General features: G+C 38.3%; 2 protein-coding genes across 3 annotated transcripts in view; both read right to left on the bottom strand.

Moving 5' to 3' along the window:
- lrrk1 (leucine-rich repeat kinase 1) overlaps positions 1–4,055 on the bottom strand; it is a 50,503-nt gene extending 46,448 nt beyond the window's left edge. Inside the window, exons 1-2 of one of the 2 annotated variants that reach the window (XM_066701524.1) lie at positions 3,356–4,055; positions 211–418 (exon numbers count right to left, since the gene is read on the bottom strand). In XM_066701524.1, the coding sequence (XP_066557621.1) occupies positions 211–274 (64 nt within the window). In that variant the 5' untranslated portion in view covers positions 275–418; positions 3,356–4,055. Of the gene's footprint in view, positions 1–210; positions 419–1,955; positions 3,329–3,355 lie in introns of those variants that run through there. The other variant, XM_066701525.1, reaches the window with a different exon arrangement.
- Positions 4,056–4,788: 733 nt separating this feature from the next.
- On the bottom strand, positions 4,789–20,110 carry aldh1a3 (aldehyde dehydrogenase 1 family, member A3). Its single transcript, XM_066701527.1, has 13 exons — positions 19,940–20,110; positions 18,817–18,921; positions 17,818–17,958; positions 14,939–15,068; positions 12,740–12,801; positions 10,886–11,014; positions 10,511–10,624; positions 10,060–10,162; positions 9,341–9,525; positions 8,067–8,231; positions 7,279–7,436; positions 6,885–6,959; positions 4,789–6,446 (listed from the first exon to the last, which is right to left on the bottom strand). Exons 1-13 carry the CDS (start codon positions 20,033–20,035, stop codon positions 6,374–6,376), a joined length of 1,536 nt encoding a protein of 511 aa, XP_066557624.1. The 5' UTR covers positions 20,036–20,110; the 3' UTR covers positions 4,789–6,373.
- Positions 20,111–24,767: the final 4,657 nt, after the last annotated feature.

Raw genomic sequence — 24,767 nt, 5'->3', positions numbered from 1 at the left:
TCTGTTTTTCTGGACAAATACATGATAATCTCAAACCACTCTCCTGCAGCTGCAGTTTCAGTCAGCAAACACCACACAAGCGGTTCACTGTTCACTTGATCAAAGCAAACTGTGGGTTAAAAACCAACAAAACAAGAAAGGATGCTGCAATGAAAAAACAGATCTCCGTTTATTTATGAAAGCTGTACTTTAACCGGACATTTTGCTCACCATTCTCCCCATCCATGTTCTCCTCACTGCCAGTGACCTCGCTAGTGCCCACAGACCAGTACATCCTCTGTCGGCGTCACCCACTTGAACAGACAAATTCCTGTGGCTGTTGTTTCAGGATAAATGCATGGCGAAGATGACACGTGGCTGTCCGAAAGTGGCAGGGAATCAGCTTGCCGAAACTAGATGGTGCTGGTTTCCAAATACCCTAAAAAGAGAGAGGGAGCAATTTAGTGGACTTACAGTACAAGGTTTTTAAGTACACCAGATCTTGAGTTTCTGAAAGGACCTTGTTAACATTTAAAGGTATAACCGTATCAAAAGAGACAGAAAACAAACAAAAAGATTTTTCAATATATTATAGTTCGGGAAATGTAGGTGGAGGAAGAAGTGGAGGACAAAAGCTTACAGTTACAGCATACTGCGAAACTGAACACATTACACCATGTCAGGTAAGCATATAGGCTACAGATGTGTAGACCACAAAGACTTACACAATAGCAGAAATGCTTTACTTCCTTTAAAATAGCAAATCATAACGTCAGTGTATTTCACATCAAAGACCTTGACGTCCAATTAACATGACATATATATTGATGGGCCTAACCATCATCTGTCTCATTTACATCTATAAGAGCTTGTAAATAAATTGTACTTTAGAATGTATTCACCCTGTGGCTGTAGCAATGGAAAGCTTCTAAACTCTGAAGTGAATGAAAATGACCTCTGTACCCTTTGAGGGCGGTTCAAAGCGTGATGCCAAACATTTAAATATTTTTCTGGTGTTGGAGGAACCTTGCCACCTACAAGACCGATGTGTCAAAATAGCTCTTGACAACAGAGGGGGGAAATTAAAATACTGCAAATGAAACACACCCCAGTAATTCTCTTCTTTCATATACAGAGACACTCAACATCTAAGCCTGCTGTGTGGACCCAGTTCGTTGACTGTAGTGCTGAATTCTACACCGAAGATTCAAACAACTGTTTCCATTTATTTGTTGCATTCGGGCTTAAATTCAAATTGGAGATTTTCTTTTTTTACTTCAAAGTAAAATAAAGGAGGGATAGTACACATCCAACTTGGTGGTTACAGGATGACAATGCATAAAGCAGATCTGTTAGAAGGTACTGTGATGCAGTAACAGAAAGTAGACTAATTGTCTCTGTACAGAAAGGCAGAGTGGAGGGAGTCACTGTTTTGCAGTAATACGAGGCCATCTGTCTGGTGAATGTCAGTATAAAAATAAAAACAAAGGACACTAGAGGTATGATTTTTCCGGAAAGCTCATCTTCATTGTGAGCTACTGTCACTTTCCTCTGGATTTTAACCACCATTACAGAAGCCCACAGTGGCAAGGGAGCCATTAGACAGCTCAGGCACAGCAAACTGTGAGTTTTAAATCAAGATGTCAGACCGCTAGCAGGTCTGTAATGCATGTAACAGGCAGACATTACTCACTTGTCCCTGGACTGGAACATGGCTTTGATTGCAAACTGACAAACAAGAAGTACTTTATTTTGCCTGGCAGTCAGCAGCTTAGACAACTTTGTACTCTGGTTCATATTATTATGCCGGCTAATACAATTGTATTACATCATTAAAAAGATGTAGAAATCCAAAGATAACAAACCACTGGCAGCTTTCACAAAAAATCCACAGTATTCACAATTACAAGCATTCAACAGCCATCTCTAACTTAATTTGATTAATTGGTTTAATATAAAAAGCCTTTGGACGTTACCTTTAAAATGTAGAAAAAGAAATAGCTGGTGCCAGCTCTCCCCCACCACTGCAGAACTGACTCATTTGCATAATCTCCAATGTTTTGTACATTATGTAAAATAATGTATTGCATTAAATTAGGACTTCATTTAAAGAGTTTTAATCCAGTTTTTTCCAAGGGACCAGAAAAGAGCTGTAATCCCGGAGTTGTAGCCCACTCCCTGTGCTGCAAATAGGGCATTACTTTCATCCATTTCTTTTCCTAATGGTCCAGTGGGAATAAGTGCATGAAGAGAAAATCGAGATGGGCTAGCCACTTTACTTCTCTGGAGGGTGAGTAACTATGAAGAAAGAAAACTAAACTGAACACAAACTTGCCAAACCCCACTTTAACTGTAGCCTGACACTAACACTGACCACAATCACTAAATTCAACAATAAAACAATCCTAACCTAGTCCCTTCCCTCAACTGTGGCCAAACCTGATCTCAACCCTAATACTTACACAAACCTTTTCCTATACTCTCTCATCAATGAGCCCAGCTCCAAAACTAGATTTATTTGCAACCTAAATACTAAGCCTTAAACTTTAGCAAACTATACCTCAATCCAAATATTACTCAAAGACACCTACATTGAAGTTTAAACCTTGACACAACCTAGCCCTTCTTCCCCTAAACTCTTAAAACTGGGGCTGAGCTACCTGGGTCAGCAAAGACAGACACTGACCCACAGTACAGCTGATTCAACTGTAAGAGAAATAACCTCTCATCATATGAACACATTACATAGGCATATTCCAAGAGCAGAATCATGATTATTATTTTGTATTGCTGTGATCTGTAACCAGAGTTTTCAAGAAGAATAGCTTTTGACATGCTTACAATGAGATTTCTCGCTTTGCCAATATATTCAGACAACACCACAATAACAAACAGGGTGTCGGGACCATGGCAGATGAAGCACACTGGTAAAATCAAATTAATTCCCATAGTCCTAAAATCTCCCTGATACAAAATGGACTTAGATATAAGATGCCCGGTGGAAGAAAAATCAAAAAGGCCTTTCCATCTAATAAGAACACAAATGCCCCTCCAAACACCTCAGAAGTGCACAATGAACTTTAATGCACATTTACACTTTCATTAAATACACCAAATCGAAATGTGTTTACATTGCACTACCAACTACACGCCCTGTGGCTGCATTCAACACCGAAGCACTTAGCCGTGACAACATGAAAAACACAGTAAAACACACTCTGGTGCATCTGAGCTTTTCACCTGAACCTGTTGGTCCGAAAACAAAACGTGTCGTGTTGTCAGAAACCAACACTTCTGTAAGAAAAGGAGCAAAACCCAGCGGCCGCCCCGCCGCCCCGCCGCCCCGGCAGCGCACGCACAGCCCTGATTGACTTACCGCGTCGTTCGTAGGCTAAACGTGACGTAATTACGTAATTGCGATGATCTTAATTAGGCGACATCGAAAGTGGCGGCGTTTGAGAAGGGAGGTCCGAAAATCAGCTCCTCAACTGCATAAATATATCAGTGTGCCGCAGAAAGACAGCGTGGACTGGAGAAGAGCATGATCACTTCTTCAGCTCCGACGGGCACTTCCTCAATCCTCACACTCATCTGCCTTCAGCGGACCTGCGGCTGTTGTAATACGAAACGCAGCTTTGTGGGGTTTTTCACTCTTTCACACGTGGATATTACTGTGAACGAAGATCCACAGAGACGCTGTTTACTACTTCATGCCATCTGCAAACTATTTTCGATATGACCGCTCCAGAGCATGCATTACACACCCGGGTCCTTAAAACACACACAAGTAAGACGAAGTTGGTGAGGCAGTAAAGATGAAGAGTAAACTAAACCGGCGCAGGAGCTTGTTTTCTGAATTGGGCAACTTTCTGTGCCAGCCCCTGACCCGCTGCCCACACGCGGCACAGTTTTGCCAGTGTCTGTTGCGCAGGGCTGCGTCTTATCTCCGGCCGCGTTGGTGGAGCGCACATTTCCTCAGTTCTGCGCAGATCTGCGGCATTCCTCCGATCCTATTGGTGGAGCAGCGCAGACCCGCGCACAACTGCGGAAATGTGCGCCTAATGAACGCGACCTGTGTGCTGGGTGTCTGTGCTTGTCTGTAGGAAATCAGAGCTGTAATCCCGGAGCTAGCCTTCTCCCTGTTCAAATAGGCCATTACTTCATTTGTTTATTTTCCCAATGGTCCAGTGGGAATAACCTTATCAAGAGAACATCTCTTCTCTATGAAGAAGAAACAAAACTAAACATAACACAAACCCCGTTTAAACTGTAGCCTGACACAAACACTGCAAGTAAATGTGTCTGTTAATGTTTACTTTAAAGCGCATTTCCTGCAAACCACTCAGTCTACTTTGTCTTAGGCTATTAACATTTGAATTGCATTTGGAAATTTGGAAAGGTAAAGTAAACACAATCAGGATGGGGAAAATAGTGCTGATGTCATATTATAAGGCAAGGAATGTCAGCTAAATATCATTTTATGAATTTTTTCATGAACACAGATATATTTATTTATTTGGTGATTGGAGTTAGTAAGTTAAATCATGTATTCAGGTGCTGGTGCTCAGGGTTCTCCTATTGATTAAGTTCCTTATATACACAGAGAAAATGCATGTTTTCTTAGATGTATAGCTTTTATGCAAAGAGAAAGTTGATACATATATATACATATATATGTTCTTTCGTTATCATTAGGTTGGTCAATAAACCTTACCTTACATTGATCGGTATAATTGATCAAAGTCCATAACCCCTGATGGTTATATTGTTTACAACAATGAAGTGATTCAGAAATGATCTATTCCACAGTACTGTTAAAAAGTCATTTTTAATCAATGTTCTGGATTTAATAAACAAACCAAAAAGTATTTAAATAACTTGCAAGATGCATCTTTGCCTGTTTGTTTATATATTTTCATTCATTTTTCAAAGTCATTCAACTTTCATGAGATTCATTTTACAGAAACATAAAAGGCAAATTAAAAACAACACATAAGCTCTCACTTCTACATCTATTAAATTAAAAATGACCATTTTACACCTTTTTCAGAACTACACATAAGGTTATAAAATATATTTTTTAACATTTCTCAATTCTTAAACTACCATATTACATAATCTCACAACGGTTTATTTAAAAAATAGATTTAATTAAACAAAATAGACTTTGTGGATTGCTGCAGTTTTCTGGGGGAACAGCAAAGCTTTGGAATACAGAGAGGCTCTTTTTGCCGAGCAGAGCCCGTTAGAGTCACAGCTGTAACCACATTGAATGTCATGTCATATGTCATAGTGGTCAGAGAAACCAAAGTTCTTCCAGTGGGCTGCTGTGGTTTTCCTGAAATAAAAGTGATATGTCAAGTGATATGCAAGGTGATAATACTCCTATATCCGATATCACACTGCTCTTAGCGTGTCCTAGGCCCGAAAGAGGTTTTCACTCGGCCACACCCATCACGGATATCAGCACACACAAAACAAACAGGCTCAGTTATCAGAAGTTATCAGCCCGGCATGGGCACTGAGAAGGCAGGTCTTTACAGGATTTCACAGAGAAGATAACTGAACTGGGGGCAGCAAGAGTGCCTGGAAATGAAAACCACAATGTACCCTTTCTCATAGACTCTACTTTATATTATTATATATGTGTGTTTGTATATATGTATGTATAATTGATAGCGTACAGTTCTGTGATCTCCTTTCCGAAAGCAGCAGCTCACACCAATTTCACCCAGTATCGTCTAGGGGAAACTAATAAACACAGATATAAAATAAAACATGACTATCTCCTCCTTTTTCTTGCTTAATTTTTTTTTCCTCCTGTATAATGCTAGAGGGTGAGAAGAAGCTGAATCACATCTGCCCTGAGCATTCAGATTGTAAAGTACATAAATGTGTTTGAAGAAGCATGTGCATGTTAAAAGTGAATCTTCTGTAATCCTGCAATGCAAGGTGCATTGATTTAATGTAAATTATGATCTATGCTAAAGCTTTAATAATTATAATGATGATTTAAAAGGTTCAGCTCTACAGTACATATATTTTCCAGACATACCTTTGAAATGTGATCCCAGTGTGAATATTTATAAAAGGTACAGTGTGAATACAGTACATAGAGAAAAAGGCAGTGTGTTGGAGAAATCTATTCCCACGTGAGTGTTTCCTCCTGGGAGAAAAACTGAATAAAAAATAAATACATCTTAAGAACTTCTTTGTTTGAAATTAAAAGCATTACTCTAGTAACAGATCATCCACTACAGGGAAAAAAATCCCTTTGTTGTCCCCCCAAAGGCTGCAGTTTCATGAGCAGTAGCAGGGCTTCAGTCTGAAGTCACTCCGACTCTCCAGTGCTGGTGGTGAAGTGAACGTTAGTAGTTTTTGGCCTAGTGTTCATTTAGTAAAGCTTCTCGGTGAGTTTGATAGTGACTGCTTTCACCTCAGAGTACTCTGCCAGGGCATATTCACCGCTGCGGAAACAAACATGAATATATTAATACAGGCATGTTTGTTATATCCAGAAAGCTTTTCAGATTATTTCCCTTTATATTTGTATGTTTGTGTGTTAATGGTAAACATCTGTTGAAATACCACGAGTAATTCTAGTACCAATCCACTCATGCAATTAACGGAACCGTGTTTACTGGAAACTTTGTTTAAAAAATAAATTAATAATATATGTATGTATGTATTGTTTTTTTAATTTGACAGTCTGGAAAAGTTAATATAGTCAGCAGGAACTTGGCACACACTTTTACAGAAACACAGAAGTGCGTAGGGTGAGGAATACCAATACATTATTCTGTCATAGAAATTTGTGGAGGTCAAAGCTAAGACTTGCAGGTTTGTCGATGTAGTAGGTGGATAGTGTGTGGATTGTGTGTTTGTTGAGCAATCGAGAATCTTACAGTTCTCGTCCATTTCCTGACATCTTGTATCCCCCAAACGGGGCCTGGGCATGGAGGGCGTTGTAGCAGTTCACCCTGTGGGAGGACACAGAGGAGTATCACCACACTGCACAAGTGCACTCAACAAAACCCAGTCATCACAAAGGCGCCATCGTGTGGTGATAATGTGAAATTGGTGCTTCTTCCACTTCAAGGATTCCTCAAATGATGAGAAATAACACGTCTAATGCCTTCATGCAAATGACAGAGCTTACGAAGACGAGCTCTATTTTGCAGCCATTACAAATATTGTAGTTTTGTTAATAATATCACCTTTTTCCCATCTCTTTTCTAACACATAAAGATTCACAATATAGGTCTAGTTCGTATAGAATTTAGTTATCAGACTACCTACCAAACCGTGCCCGACTGCAGCGCTGAAGACACACTCAGAGCTCGGTCCATACTCCTGGTGAACACAGCAGCAGCCAAGCCATACTCTGTGCTATTGGCTCTTTTAACCACTTCTTCCTGGCTCTTAAATTTGAATATGCACTGCACCGGTCCAAAGATCTGCACAGGTTAAACGTACATCTGCGTTAATTTGCATATATACAGTATATTAATAACATCCAGAAAGGAAATGTTGTTTAGAGGCTGATTTAGTAAAAAAAAAAAAAAAAAAAGTAGAAATGACAAAATGTATTGCCATTATTTTCTGGAGCACATGAGGCTGTTTTTATACTAACCCTAAACCGCTAATTATTTAGTTTTTTATTCCCTGGAAGACAGCATGGAGCTTCCATGGATCTGAGACGGGCAGTTACCATTAGTCAGTGCTTATCAAAACAAACCAGACTTATCTGAACCATACCAAAATTTCTTACATGCAATGTATTGGGTAAGAGTTTCCAGCAGATGGCAATGTTACACACAAAAACACACAGGAGTTCTGGGGAACTACGTAGATGAGAGTACTACCCAAGATGCATTTTAAAAATGTGGCATACCTATAAATGGTTGATGTTTTAAACAGCACCACTTGCTCAGAGTTTATAAATCGCGGGGGTTTAAAGCAGCAGATTGTGTGCTTCTGTGGCAGTCAAATTGTTTTTTGTAAAAGTGGTATTTTGTTGATGGCGCTTTAACAATAATACTCCAACACTCTTTGGAAACGCGTATGTGAAGGACAGCGGGCATTACCTCCTCCTTGGCGATGCGCATGTGGTCTTTGACTCCTGAGAATATCGTGGGCTGTATGAAGAGGCCTCTGTCCCCGATGGCACATCCTCCACACTCCAGCTTGGCACCTTCTCGCTTTCCGCTCTCTATCAACTCCATTATCTTATCGAACTGCTTCTGGTCTATCTGCGACACAAGTTTAAGTAAAAGAAAACTAATCAGTCTCCTGTTGGGGGGAGAAAAACACACACACATACACATACTTCCCATTTTAGTGTTTATGTTCGAAAGAAGCAGCAGAGGAATGGAAAGCTTGTGTGAACCCATCCTCTATAATCCCACATTTCAAGGTAATTTCAAGGTATAAATTCAATTGATTGGCCTCACACTTTGCTTTGAAATCCATAATGGTTAATCAAGAAACCTTTTGTTAATTTCAGCGAGATTTCTCTTGTATTATTCTCAAGACCTTTATTTTAGACCTTTGAGATTCTTCAGTGGATTCACAGTTAAATAATATCCTCTCATTTTCTGGCCAAGGGATATCAGCACTTCACATTAAATTAATTAATAAATCAAATCCAAATTATAACAGATACCAAATATCCCCAGCACACCGATAATCATTTTGGAACCCATTCTTTTTTTTTTTTTTTTTACATTGGATGGGAAAAAATAAGAAGGAAAACAAAATATTATTGTAACAAAAAATAGATGGGTTGGTACAGTTTCTGTTGTTTTTGGTCGGTGGCCCACTTCTTATGACTTTCTCAGAATGATTGTTTGGGAGCAGCATATTTGAAATGCTTTAATAAATGAGTCGTCATCTCAGAGCTGGGGAACTTGGGCTGTAGACATTTTAAAACAAGGTGAGGCTCAGCCAGGACTTATGAGCCATCCAAACAGCTGCCCGTCCCATGTATTGTTAGTGCTTCTGGCACCGGATGTTCATACTTCATGTACACCCATACAGTGACATCTCTGGAAATCCCATTTGATTCACACAGTAGCTATTCAACTGAAACTTCCATGGCCATTAAATATCTGGTAAAAAATACTAGAAGTATTAGTGAAAGCCTGACATAGAACAGCTGCACTGATAACGTCTAATGTAGAGTTAGAAAAACAGCCACTTCCAGGCATGTATATCTTTCACACTTACTTTGCCATACTCAGACTTTGGATAGAGTTTAATTGTAATATTTTTCCATTTGTATTCAGATTTTCAGAAATGTAGTGGTGGAAGTGGCCTGCCTTATGAACTTATTTAACATGTGTGAAGAGGAGAGGGGTACCTGCGGACCATGTGATGTTCTGGCATCCAGGGGGTCCCCGGCCACAAGTTTCTTGGCGTTCTCCACACTCCTCTTGATGAACTCCTCGTAGACCTGCTCCTCCACAAAGACCCTTGATGCAGCTGTGCAGCACTGGCCCTGGTTGAAGAACGCGCCGTGCTGGGCTTCCTGCACGGCCAGCTGCACTGCAGGAGAAGAAGTGTGTGTGAGCAGCTCAGTGATACACACGGACTGAGGAGGAGGAACTGCAAAGATCTGCAGGTCTACTGCTGCCACAGTGTGCTCTGCCATTTCATGTTGTTTTAGACCTTTCTACCTTTTGTGATCTCCCCCAAGAGTCATCAGTTAAGTGGGCTTCTGCGAAGTTTAAGCTGAAAGCAGAGGCATAGAGGACTGAGCGTAATGGGTATCTGGAACATCGTTGCCAGGCATGTAGACTAGGAAGAATCTCTGGGATCCTTAAAGAAATGTCTGTATGGGATTCTGGGATTGATTAGCAATTAGCAACAGCCACTAGAATGGTCTCCTCTCTTTAGCTTTCTAATGCTTCAATGTTTTATATCTGGCCTCATACCACTTTTTGAACAATACAGCCCTTGGTATGCAATTACACATCCTTATAGAAAGTCCCTGTCTTGCAGTTAGTAGAGCAGCAAAAGCTGTGCAGTTGGAATTCAACCTTGAAATTTGTTTTTTTTAAGTATAGGAATATTTCTTACAATCGGCGTCACCATAAACAATGCAAGGATTTTTCCCTCCTAATTCCAGGGTCACTCTTTTTAGATTACTTCTAGCAGCTGCTTCTTTGATTAGTTTCCCAACCTGGAGGAAAAAGAAAAAAAGAGATTACACAAAAGAAGAAGCTCCTCAGTGGTGTTCCTTGACCAAAATAACTGCAAGATCTCAGTGGCTGTAACACAGTCCCCACACCAAAAGGAGATGCAGGACATTTAAACTAGGCCACAAAACATCTCCTCAACATAGAACATGATATCTTTAATAATTTTATTTTTTTAAGAATTACTAGTCCTATATATAAAACAACTTCAAACATGTAGTCAATTAACATTATACCCAAAATACAACTCTACACCAGTGCCCTAATCATAGTGAGGATAAAAGCACACAGCTATTCCCGAATAGCGCTCTGTTTATTAAAAAAGTACTTACATCTGTGGACCCCGTGAAAGCCACTTTGTCAATATCCATATGGTTTGATATGGCTGCACCGGCTGTGGGCCCAAATCCTGGCAATATATTCACTACTCCAGGGGGGAAGCCAGCCTGCATGGCAGAAAAACAAGAATGTGAATCATTAAAACAAGGCAGAGTTTTACGTGGTCATTACAAATGATAAAAGGGAAACTACTTAATCAATTAAAACCTGGCATAAAAAAAGTTCCATTGTAAAATGTTGAAATGGGTACTGAGGAGATTTTTCATGAAGCCTCCAACAACAATAATAATTGTGTATAAACACAACCTGTCTGAATGGAAGAGAATAGAACAACTTGTGTGTCAGTGAACGGCAGCACATTTACGCACCTCCTTTATTAATGCTGCTGTGTGGAGAGCTGTGAGCGGGGTCTGCTCCGCGGGTTTGATGACCACAGTGTTCCCACAGCACAGTGCGGGGGCTATCTTCCACATGAACATTAGCAAGGGGAAGTTCCACTGTAAGAAGAGAAAAAGGCAAGAACACTCTTAGGTGATCGATGATTTCCAACAAATCAAAGCAACATTAGATCGAAGGATTTATTGTTTAGTCAATTTTTTTAATAGTTAACTTTTATTGTGTACTGCCTGCATTGATTGCAATAATATAATTGGATGCATTATTCTACCCGAACTGCAAATAATGCTTTTGGTTTCTTTCAAGGTGAGTCATTATTTTGTCATGCTAATGATGTCAAGGTAATAACGCATAGATACATTTACGAACTGCATTGTTATGATCAGATCCTACAAGATTGCATACAACTTGGTTTCTGTACCTAGCATGGCAACATCATGTCTTTAATTAAAATGTTAATGAAAGTAAAACAAAAAAAAATGAAAATTAACCTTAAATTCCATTGACATTTACATAGTATAGGAGGAGATTATTGAAAAGATTTACTCATATTTAACAATATTCCATCTGAAAAAAAAAAAGAAACTCGACCCTCAGGATTGAAAATAGAGGTTTGCCCTTTTCTGCAATTAGAAGAATGATTGTCACGAAAGATAAAGACCATTTTCCAAGACCAGTTGCTTCTGAAGAATGATCCGGAGATTTTGGAGCATTTCAATTAGACATTTCAATTTAGGATGTTTGTACACGCAGAGGGCAAGGAATTCTGGTAAGTGATACTTATGGCAAAGCAGAACAGTTGCGTTTCATTCACGCCTCATAACAACCATTAGCAAACCTTGTTGTAACACAAAACAATACGAATCTGCTGCACTGATCCTGTAAAAACTTGCGCTACAGCTCAGTGTAACCACAAACTAAACAGAGGAGTTTTTAGTTCTTCACAGAGGAAAAAAAAGTGGTAAAGCAGCCGGCCTCTTGTCCGCTCACCCACGTTTGATATTCTTGGTTTAAATCTAATTTCTGATTTGAAATACTATACAAGTGGTGTGTGTATGTGTTTTCTTGCGAGTGCCAATATCTCGTTTGCAGAAAATGTCTACACACACATGAGTTTGTTGGTTTGGATCTGTTAAGGCTATGTGTTGGTGAAGTTGCCCCTCTTGTACTGGAAGCCCTGACAGCTGAGTGGCATTATCTCCTCCGGTTGACGCCAGCGCAGATACGGTTACACTGCAGTGTTCGTCTGCAGCTGAAAGAAAACACCTGAGCTCGATCTCCCCAAGGGCCTGCTTTGCACCTCTGCCACAGTGTGCTTCCAGATAACATCACTCTTAGCAAAGAGCAGCCAACAAAGGAAGCAAAGCGGAGCGATCAGTGAAGACACAAACTCTGCCCATTGTGGAGATAGGAAGAGAAGGAACGTATGTCACTGTTTATCGCTGTTTATTGCCTTTCTGACCCATGTCAATTATGTTTTTCACTGATCAATCACAATAGAGGTCAATAAGAAACAGCCACTGGAGTAAAAGTCATAGTAGGTGACATAGACAAAGATGTTGCATTCAACTAAGTCCTGGTATGTTCAAACATGGAATTAGAGTGCTAATTCAGATAAGGATGAATCAAGTTCCCCTCAGTTTGTTTAATTGAAATTCTGACCTTAAACTTCAGCATTTCCCAATACACTATTTCCCAGTTCCTGGTAATCTAAAACAGATCCAACCTACCCCCTCAAACCCTACTGAAAGCAAAGTCCCTCCTCTGCAGTCTCATACCCCTAATCAATGTAACTTTGAGAGAAAAGGTCTTTGTCTTTTACTTACTGGGATGATTGCTCCACACACGCCAATGGGTTCATGTTTTGTGAAACACACAAAGTTGTCATCTGGCAGAATAAAAATAGAAAGAGATAATACATACATTTAGACAAAGGTACACTTAGTATAGAATATGCATCTCTTCAGTTAAACAGTTGCATGCGCTCTCCTTGTCAGTCTTATTTGAAATCCACAAATAAATTAACATAACATGAGAATTACTGTAAATCAAATGTAACCCAAGGCTTAGGACAAACTGCTGTATTTCACAGGAGAGACATTTTGTAACTGGAGAAGGGAAAGCTGTGAAAAGCTCAGGCTATGATTCAAACAACGCCTGAGTTCTACCTTTGGCAGGGGATTATTCCTTTGTTATGTTCGGAGGCTCTGTCTCCCTATTTCTCTGTACAATAGCATTAGATATCGACCCAGAAAAGGTGGTTTTGCTGAATTATAGCTATTTGATGCAGATGAATTTCTCACGACATTTCCTTATTTTATAAGTTACAGCTCAGCAGATAGTGAATTGCTAGTAAACATAGGATGTTGACATGCTGTTGTAATTATTTATTGCCTTACAGCTCTCTTTTTATCTGTATATGTGTGCGTGGAGTATAGCTGTGGAAAGAGGGACCGTAGTCACAAAAGCATTGCAAAATACAGAGAATTCCTCCCTTTGCCGTAAACAGTTCGTTTTTAAAACACGATTCTAACTTTTCAGGAACACACAGCTTTTGTATGTATACTTTATGTCACGGTGTCTCCGTTAGCAATTAAGAGGTTCTTGGGTCTACCCAAAGTGCTCATTAGAATACCACGAGAGAGAAGATTAGGGGTACATGGTGGCAGCTCTTACGTGTGAAATATGTGATAATCTGATAGAGAAGAAACAACTGTAGTCATGAGACTCACTCATACTGAGAAACGCTGCTCAGCTGTTAACAGTGAAACGTGACTCCTGACCTGACTGTTTTTCGGGGCCGTGCTCTTTAACTGAAAATCCATTAAGGTCGGTAAAAGCATGCTTGAATCACATTTTCCAGGCGTGTTTGTGCACTTTAAGTGGTCTTAATTAGAAGCAGTTCGAACCAGAATTCTGTGAATGTACAGTAGCACTTTATCATCCCTGGGTACCACAGAATGTGCTTCAGCAACACACCCTGCTGACTAAAGATAAGCATGTTAACTTATTTTCTTGATGTTTGTTGTGTCTTCTACACATGTCAATACATTATCTGATAATCTCTGACATTCAACCTCTTTACTGACCTTTCTCAAATTTCCCAAAGCAGCTGTCACTCTGGTATGACACACAGACTAATAACAATGGTGCTCTTTGACACTCTCTATCCCCTGCCTTCTCTGGGAGATCCAAACTGGTTATCAGACACTATAAACCGGTGTCTCATTGAGGAACAAAGGTTACATTTACATACTGGAGCGTGGCTCACACAAAATACAGTATGAATGCAAAGTAAAAATAAAACCCACACGTTGCTGACGAAAGCAATATGAACTATTATAGGATTTGATTCTAAAAAAAGGAGAGGTGTACGGTCAGAGCTCTAGCCAAGTCTAGCCAAACATGGTTTATTTACAATTTGTTCAAATCTGATCAGAGGAAAGAGGCAGGTTAGTCACATTTCTGTCTGACCCCTCTGACTGGCCTCTCGCAGGGTCTACTATTGGGTGGTGAAGAGAGAGTACTTCATGATGTGGAATCACCAAAGACCACACAAAACGGACTGACTTTTGCACTGGGACAGGACACCCAGTGGGACCAGGCCTTCTCTGATCACATGATCATTGGTGAACCTCTGGGGACAGTACAGATTATGGTAGCTGAGAGACCCTGGTCAATCTCAAGAGCTAATATGCTACAAAAACGTGTCCTCTTGAAGCAGACATACTATGAAATAATACACTATTCAATCTGAACACATTTCAGTGAGAACGGATTTGTTTGCCTAATAACTTCCAGGCTTTCAATGCAGAATCTCTCATGTAAGTTTGATGGCTGTGGAAGATTTAATGTAACTACTTGTGCCAGGTATGTCTAAGAAAAATAAAAAATAAATACAATCAAGACTCATGACAGTAAGTTAATTACTTTCATAGAAAAAAACAACCATGAGGAATAACAACATGATGCATAATTCGTTCAGTAAAAATATGGAAATATTATGCCTAGCATGACAGACTTACCCACTGGCATAGTCTTGCCATGTATCTTGTCAGCCCATCCTGCATAATATCTCAGAGTTTTAATGCAGCCGTCAAGATCAACGAAGAAGGACTGAAGAAAGGGTTTCCCTGTGTCCATTGTCTCCATGCTCTGAAACCACAACAAACCTCATTAAACTATCATTAACAACAACAGAAACCACTGATAAGAATTGTGAATAGCTTTAAAATTTAAAATAAATACACTGAGAAATTGTTCAACATGGACATATTTTTAGAGCTTTTAGGACCATGACAACGACCTGCAACACAAAGCAGCTAGTAAGAAAACAAGATTTTTTTGTATGCACTTCTTAACTTGTTCCAAAAATTGTATATGGTGTGGGAATGTTAAAAAACAGAGCTAAAGAAAATAATCAAATTGAAGTAACAGTACACAGTGACGAGACATGAACCAGAACAAGGTTAGCTGTTGCTTTGCACTGTGATAGCAACATAGCGGTTTTGAATGAGTGCCCAGGCATGGGATGCCAGCCATTGCTATTGAACATGAGCTTACTCTTGGGAACGAAGAGGCTTGTCCATTTCTGACTTACTCCTGGAGTACGAAATGTCTTTATTCTGAATGATCTAGGATATAATATTATTCTCATTGTTTAATTAAATTCCCATCAAAAGTATTTAAAGATAACCAGTTAAAGAGCTGGTAGTGTAGCCACACAGAACACCAAGATTTGTACTAATAACCACATGTTTTAATAAGTAGATAGATAGATAGATAGATCAAGCTAAAGATATATATAATGAATCCTGACCAATTCATACAGTATGCACAAGTAATTGTGGAATCCATTGTGGTATCAATTACACTGAATTATAAAGCCAAGTTGTAGGAGTGTCTGAATCCAATTTCAGTCTGTACCATTATCCATGTAATAAAGCTGTACGGTAATGCTGGCAGTCATATAGATACATATCAGTAGTCAGTACAGCATTAAAAAATATACACTAAAGATTTCAAATGACTAGAAAATAAATCTGTAAATAAGTAGATCAGTGCCATTTTAAATGGAAATTGAACAATAAACTCAGTATTAATAATACATCACCAGAATATCTTCAGTGAACTAAGTAATCTACTGTAAATCAAAATAGCTGCAATTATTTTGTTTTGAAAACTTCAGTAAAACTATGACATATGATTTTTGTCAGCCTCGGGGGCTTTATGACAGACTTTGAACTCCTGTCATGTAATTATAGCAAGAGGAGATGTTTTTTAAGACTAAAGGTAAAGATTGTGAATTAAATACTGTTATATTCTAAGGAGCACAAGCAAATATCTCAACATATAATATGTCTGGACTGTTTGCCTTTTATTTTATGGAGTACTTGTACATGTCAGTCATATTTAACTGCTCTGAAATGAGCAAGCTAACATTTTGTTCAAATATGATTATGAAAAATTAAGTATCACAGAACCAAAATAAAATAAAGAACATTTACTTTTACAGTTTTTTATTCCCTACAACAGGGTTTGGGATTTGCTGTAATTGGTGATACTTCAGTACAATAGCGCATGTTTGCAATCAACAGTCACATGCAATCCCACAATATTACTTCATTCACATCTGTTACATTTCATTTAAAAATGCTATTCCTTAATATGATCTGGCAGTTCAATGAAGTGCAAACTGATCTGAACAAGGCTTTAATTACATAGATTATAATATCTGGCTTAGAGAGTAACTAAAAGTCAGTAATACAATCACTGGGATTTACATGATGTCACCATCCATATGCGTAAAGCTATAACAGATTTATTTTGTCATTTGTACCAAAGTCATGGTACTGGGGTGGACATTAAATGTCACTAAAGAAATAAGATAGAGAGACATGTAAATTGCTTTAAAAAATTTAAATGGAGGTATAGAATTGTAATGACAAAAATCTGAGTACAATAGAGTGAATTGCAAGAAATATTCCATTGGATGTAATATTTTGAATGTGCATCAGTGTAAAACTCATGCACCCCCATATTAACAGGGATTTCTCCTTAGTTTATACAAACGGGATTGGCAGGGAATTGTATTTTGCGCCATAACCCTCATTACCCCATATTATTACATAACAGACTGGGGAATAAACTGTAGAGATATGGAGAAACAAGGGGTATATAATTTCACCATTCAGTGTATGCTGAAAATTTGCCAGTGCATTTTATTTCCCCAAACAAAGTGTGCAGTGGCTATAAAAATGTTCAGCTTCTCCTATGCAGTGACAATATGAATCAACTCACCTACACAATTACATTGCAGATTTATGTTTTATTTGAAAGATCTCCTCTCAATGTTTATTCCCAGAAAGGACTAGTGAGAACATTTTATCGGTCTAATCTTCTGTGTTCCTTTGTTTTGGCATTAAAATGTGTCTGAATGCTGTGCCAGAGGATTTATATAATGACAGGAGCAGGGTGACACTATCTGAGGGCATGCAGGGAAAACTGTTGACACGGCTCAATAGTATCAAGGTGATTCCCGTATGATGATATGAAATTGAAATGGTGATTTTGTTTCATCGATGTACAATTCAAATCTGAATAATAATACTTTGAAGAGAATAATAAATATGATATGTTCAGAGAATGCTAAAGATAGCAAAGTGACTTCAAAATGTTCTATAAAAAGCAAACCCTTTATGTTGGTAAATATTTAAAATGTTCTATATATTTAAATAATAAACACCTAAATTATACACATAGGGCACATCAAATTATGATTATTTTCAGGAAGGGAATTACATTGATTCTTCATACAATATGCATTAATGAATGCATCTACATAAGCTTGACAAACTGATAAACAGATAGAATTATCTAAACTGCAATAAGCAGATGCACTCACAGCCAGCAGGACCCTGTCTCTGTCAATGAGATCTGCCAGTTTGTTTAGGAGTTGCCCTCTGCTCGAGACGTCCATCTTTCTCCATGTAGAGCCCCTCTGACCGGCTGCTCTGGCAGCTTCAACGGCCTTGTCCACATCAGCCTGTGAAACACAGCGTGCACTGTGAGTATAAATATAACAGGCAGCGCATTGGACACGGCCCCCAAAAACATACACTGAGGGAATTAAAGCAAAGCAATGTATTAAGCTCAGGAATATGATGCACTAACCTCAAATCATTAAAGCATTTGGATGTGGTGATACAGGTTTATTTAAATTTTGTTTAATAATACAGATCGGTTTATTTATATTAAGCACACAAGCACTATACTGAATATAAAATATTATTTGAAAACAGAGTGGATTCATGTTTGCTTTAATTTGAAACATTTGAGCAACAGGCCACATTGCAATGAGCTTCTACTTGCAAGCTGAGTTTAATAACATTTAACCAATTTATGGGCCTGTATGTTAAAATGACTCTTAACTATTTTAATAGGTTGTTAGTTTGTGTTTCAAGATGGTGGCATCCTTTTCATGTTGACCTATATATTTGCCTGAAGTCTGGTTTTGTTAAGATATTTAATGAGACGTGTGCTTGAATTTGCCTGAAATTAGACAACAGAAGTATTGAAGTCTTGACCAAACAAAAACACCCCAAATTAATAATATGCATGTTTTTTTTCTTCTAATTGATATATTAAATGCACATATATATCCCTGACACAAGTTCAGTACATAACCTGATCTGTTTTCTGTGTAGGATTATAGTTACAGGCGGTAGTTACTTAAGAAAATAATTCTGATACTTTTCCAAACATTTGAAAAAATATATCTATCTATCTACAGTTTTAAAGGACAACTAACTTTGAAAAAGGTGCATTAGCTAAAATGCACTTAACCCTGTATGATTTATGATATGTTAAACACTAACTGCGGGAAGTTAAACAACTAGCGTACCTTATCGGCTTCTTCCACATCGCAGATTTTTGCACCTGTTGCTGGGTTATACGTCGCAAACTTTCTCCCACTCTCCGACGGATGCCATTCGTTATTGATGAAGATCTGAATGCAAAAATAAAGATCTGCGTCAATACAAAAATACAATTATATTTCACATTTATTTGAATGCTCCATGCTCATGGCGTGTGTAGATGCCTTTAGTTTTATGCAACTGTGCTTGGGACATTTTAAGCGTCAGTCCCCTAAAATGTGGAAGTGACAAAATAAATTACTGGGAGCTGTTAAAGCACACAGGGGCTGCAAGAGAAGGAATGAAGCCTTGCAATAATTAACTCCGGTACATGATTGAAATTGCCACTGCAAACAGTTGCGTTCAAGAATCAAAGGCACTTTTGTTTGACTTGCTTTTAACGACCTTGAACATACTGCTTGTTTTTTTTTCCTATATAGTTTTGTATAGTTGCATGTGTTTATTAATAGAATAATTAACAAATATTACAAACTTTTAAAAAAGACACCTTCTGCATAAAATCATCAAAAATACACGGTTGCATCTGCGCAACTGCAAGTTCAATATTGCTTTGCCTGAGACTTTAGCAGTTTACACTGAAGCATATACATGTCCTGAACAAGACCATATAGGATTAAGGAAACATATATTCTTGTTTAACCAGTTTTTTTTTTCTTTCAGAGATATGTCATTTAAGAGAGAGAGAGAGAGAGAGAGAGAGAGAGAGAGAGAGAGAGAGAGAGAGAGAGAGAGAGAGAGAGAGAGAGTTTATGATCTGATAAAATAAGGTTTACCGAGCTCAGATTCAATTTCATTTTAGGATAGCCTCCTGTAAATCAAAGGTCAGATCCAAAAAAAAGAACTGAAACAATGTATAAATAAAACAGTATATCTGTCTAAATGCTATGTCTTTAAAAGTGTGTACTGTTACACTAGACACAAACGGCAGGTTTAACGGTACATGTCTGAAGTTTGATGAAACATTAAAATAAAATACAAATAAAACAGCAGTAAGTTATGATTTGCCTTTCTGTTTTAGAAGACTCTATAATATGCCACTACAGAATTGCCTTGAAAGCAACAGGTCACTGACAGGATACTCTTACTTACCTTAGTGTACTTCACTTCTAGATGTGTAATGGGATGGGGAAGTGCCGGGCTTGCCTTCTCTGGCTGTCCATTCTCTATAGTCCCGTTCTCTGCCATTATAGGAAGCTGGGTGGCAGATGTATGGATTGCTCCAGGTCCCCGTGTTGTCTGGATGTTTGTAACACATCCAACAGGCTTTATAAGACATTGAAGTTGCTCCCATCTTATTGGATAACTGCTGAGCACAGAAAGAAAAAAAAAAGGAAAAAGAAAAAACTCCGCCCATAAAACATAATCATGATATCTTCAAACAGTTTTTCATTCATATAATTTGCATGTGTCTGGGACTCCGGGGCAGCCTTTTTTAATTCAAGATCAAAACAAAGTGGGACAAATCAGTCATAAAAGTTTTAACATTTAACATGTTTTCATACATGTGAAATATATATACAACTACGTTTATAGGCGACATCATTGTTAAATAATACAGATATATACAACACACGTGTCGTATGCATAACTTTCATAATAATAATTCCTTGCAGCACTGCCATACACAGTTTATTGTAATTTATTCTGCTAGATCTCGTTAAGGTTTTCGTGATTTGTGTGTGTACTCTCCCCAACTCAAGAATACAAACAACCATTACAATTTTGAAACTATATGCATGTTTTGTAGGCGATCCTAACAGGAAATCCCAGGAAACTGGAATGGCTTGTTTGGGGAATTTTATTCTCAGTACAGGTGAGGTCATGAGTGAACAAATACGTATTTTAGAATAGATTTACCGAAGATTATTGTCGTATCTGTACTGGACAGAAGATACTGATATTTCCAGTTCTTGGCATGCAGAGATTTGTCAATTACACTCATATATTGGTCAAGATACTGGCTAGCTATAGCACAGTGCAGTTAAGGGGGTTTAATAAGTGTGCTGTGCCCATCTGTGTTTGCTTGAGATTGTCTTTTTTTTTAACATCTGCTCTGGGCCAAATGCCCACTAATCTTTCCATTCTCACGCCCCGGTGGACAAACCCACACAGCTGATCATCACAGTCATGCTGTCAGTGACACTACATACCAAAACTGTTCAAGAATATGCAATGGTCGTGGTCATTGTGTATTTTACTTCGGTCCTGTGGTTTGTGGAGATATTTGGATTTCATTATTTGCAACATTCGACCAAAGTATTGCATATTAAATAAATCATAATAAAATACATTCAAAACAAGAAACACCTCATTTCGATAATATCCTTATGCACTATATAGGGATCTTGAGGAAAACTTGTGATACCAATTAATTGAGTCTTAAACCCAGGTAACAATTTAACGTTGCAGCAAAGTTGTTAAATGTTGCAGAAAATGCGTGTGTTACCAGGAGGGAAATGTAGGCCTACATGTGCCCCAAAGAAATGGATTAATGTGTTGCTAATTCATTGGCCAGGTCTTACAGTCATGCAATGGGAGTAATGACTGTGGATTCATTCAGGAGCCCAATATTTATATTGTAACAGAGTCCCTTTGATCCCCTGCTCATGGAGGCCGCTGAGCTGATCAGAAGTGACTGCGGGCCGGCCATCAACCGCGGAAAGGTGTGATGGGTTGTGATGTTCTTGGAGAAGTTGGGTTTTTTGCACCTGGGTCTGATGAAGTTTAATGGAGTTTAACACATGCAAACACATGCTTTTGTTCGGGGGGACAAAGCCTGTCCCAGCTCTGGGCTCACACTCAGACACTGCTGTGCATTGTTTCCTCTCCATTGCTTCTTGTCACTCTTCTTGTCAGAGTTTAATTAGGACAACGAGCTTTTCACAGGCCCGTTTCTCACTCCAGCAACTTTCTAACACTGAATAATGAGACAGAGACTGGGAGTGATTGAGCGAGAGGGGGGACAGGAGGAGGGATGGACAAGGGAAAGGCAGAAAGAAAGGACGGAAAACGAAAGGGGAAAAAGGTAGGAACAACGAGAGAACCGGAAGAATTACATCAATAAAGGCGATAATTAAATTCCAAAATTAAGGGTGATTAAAAGGAACTATATCCCGCCTAATTAAATGGCAAATGGACTTGCAGAACTGTTTAGGAGAATAAGTTTGTATTGACATCAACATGTTGGCCTGATTGTAGCCTGTCTGGTAATAGTTGATCATAAAGTTGGTTTGTAGATTATTATTATTTGAAAGAATACATATTACTACTCTTTGGTGATAACATCTGATACATGCCCTGGATAAATCTTATTAAATACGTTATAAGATAAAGTTTAATAATAATAATAATAATAATAATAATAATAATAATAATAATAATAATAATAATAATATAGAAAATGTGTCAATGGAATATTGGAATCCCTCTTATTGGAAACAATTCATTAAAACTATATAAGCTACAATCACTACCTCATGATTAAAGTTGCCAACCATGACGAGTGATTCCATGTTTCCATATATCTTTGTACTACTAATAAAAACAGATATAGAATGGCATTAGGAAACATCAATTAACATAGACTACACATGCCAAACAAAAACAAACGCCACTGCACTTTTTTATCTTGTCCAAATCACCTCACACCGGCGGTGGGAAAGTGTTACAAGCTTGGACGTGCCTGTTAATTGCTGCTGCTCACCTTTTACAAACGAAGGTCATCGAACCGTTTCTCTATACAAACAAATCCCAAGGCTACGCAATCTGTTTTACACACCACATTAAATGATGATGATGATGATGGTGGTGATGATGTTTGATGTAGGTCCACACAGTACGCACGCAGGGACGCTATAATGTAAACATGAACAATGAATAATGTCAACTGCACCGAACTCGCACAGGTAGTAGGCGCTCTGTACCAGTTGCGTACTAACTAGGACGGTATTATCTCGGGATCATCCCCAGATGAGGACTAAGCTTAGTACCACTGCAACGCAGAAAGAGCCGGAGCGGAGCTGCACTAGCTGATCCCCAGCTTTAGTCCCGCACTGAGGACTAAGGTTGCTGTGCTGAACGGGCAGTGAAGTGATGCAGGCCGGGCTCGACTCCACAGCAACAGTGCGCTTTGGCAATGCTAATCGAGGTAAAATGCCAAAACCATATAACACGCTATAATGATACATTTATTTTAGGAGCATAATCGATAATATAATTTTTGCAGAAAAGTTTTTTCTTTTTCTTTTGTGATGTTGTATATATATATAATTTAATAATTTAAACTCGACGTATTTATGGCACAGACATGTACAGCTAGAGCTAAATGGCATTTCCCATTGCACTTTATTTTCCCAAACGAGAAGCAAAAACATGATCTAGATTAAACATGTAATACTTTGGTCTTGATGATTTTAAAGAAAGTAACGGGTGTGATGCACAGGCGGGGCCGGACCGGGGCCTCCAGCAGCGGGCACGGCACTAATGCTATACTATATTGGCATATAATACACGAAGCCGGCTATAGGCTACATACAGCGCAATTGTATTATAACTCTATAGTATTAATATAATATTGCATTATAATTCCTGTACAGCTTTCAGTATATTCTCAGTTGTTTCATAGTATTTAATAAAACCTTGTGTACACTGGTTCTTATTTTAATTATGATTTTTGTTAGCTGTGGTGACAATTTCACCAGTGTACACCAGAGCATTATTAATACAGTACATTTTGTCAGTCAAAAACAAAAAACGTAACTGTTTGATATATAAAACAAAACGATTAGTGGTTATGAATCGAGTTATAAGTAATTACAGAAAATACCTCTAATGATTGGCACATGTGTTCCCTTTAGTACGGTACATAGTTAGTCCCGGCCTCAGCCTCCTCCAGAGGGCAGCAGCAGTGGTTTCCTTGCGATGGAGACCTTGGCTGGGATTAAATCAAAACTGCGACCCGCCCGCTAATAGAAAACTACACGACTGTACTCAGTTGCGGCTTCATTTTTAGTAAGATGACACTTTCTCCTAATCATAAATGTAACCGCTATGATGAGCAAGTTTGTAGTTTGCTTTTAGCTGGTGGGTCAAGGTTTTGATTTAATCCGGCCCCTTGTTTAGTCCGCAGCTGGGGACGAATTTCAGCCGCTAAATTCGTTGCAGTGGGGATTAAATTTGCGGACTAGTTTAGTACAGAGCTGCGCACTAACCACTAATGATCTCCAGTTAGTACGCAGCTTTCAGTTCGTTGCAATTGAACCATTGTGACTAATAAATAAGTAAATGTATTGCTATTTTTATAAGAAATATATACAAATTGATTTCGTGTCACTTCTCCCAATTTATCCCAATGCATCCTCTTTATAAACTATATGGTCATAAGAAATTTAGATCCTTTTCTTAAAAATGCACAAACGAAGTAGTTCGCCTATTATTATTATTATTATTATTATTATTATTATTATTATTATTATTATTATGGAGGGTTTGACTGTTGACTATTGGGTATGAATGGTTTTATGTAGAATGAATAGCTACGGTTTTGTGTGTGAAAGAAAAATAATATTTTTCAACTTTACATTTTTTAATAAAGATGCTGATGGTTATTATAATTAATAGAGGATAGTCACTACTTTCATAACATAATTGACTTCGACATCATAAACGTTTAATCTCTAATGATTGTTTAAATGGTACAAAGATACAAAGAAGCTGTATTGAATATTATATAACCTTATAACAGAAATAATTAGAAAATACTGATACAATCCTCAAGCTGTATAACACCATATTTACCAACACCATTTTCAAGGCAAGGAGGGCTGTGAACTAAAGACTGAAATGGGAAGAAAATGTCTTTAGTTACATACATATTTAATTATTATTATTTAACATTTTGAAGTCACTTTCTACAATC

This window comes from Amia ocellicauda, chromosome 4 (assembly GCF_036373705.1).
Source record: "Amia ocellicauda isolate fAmiCal2 chromosome 4, fAmiCal2.hap1, whole genome shotgun sequence".
NCBI classification, from domain to species: domain Eukaryota; kingdom Metazoa; phylum Chordata; class Actinopteri; order Amiiformes; family Amiidae; genus Amia; species Amia ocellicauda.
This window is presented reverse-complemented; position numbering and strand designations above follow the sequence as displayed.

Bases quoted from the DNA above. Each gene is read 5' to 3' on its own strand.
- aldh1a3 (XM_066701527.1), bottom strand. From the start codon at position 20,035: ATGGCAGAGAACGGGACTATAGAGAATGGACAGCCAGAGAAGGCAAGC. The intron at 18,922-19,939 runs GTAAGTAAGAGT...TTTTGCATTCAG, and splicing joins TAGAAGTGAAGTACACTAAG to ATCTTCATCAATAACGAATG. The intron at 9,526-10,059 runs GTAAGAAATATT...CTTCTCCTGCAG, and splicing joins TGTTTATGGTGACGCCGATT to TGCAGCTGGCCGTGCAGGAA.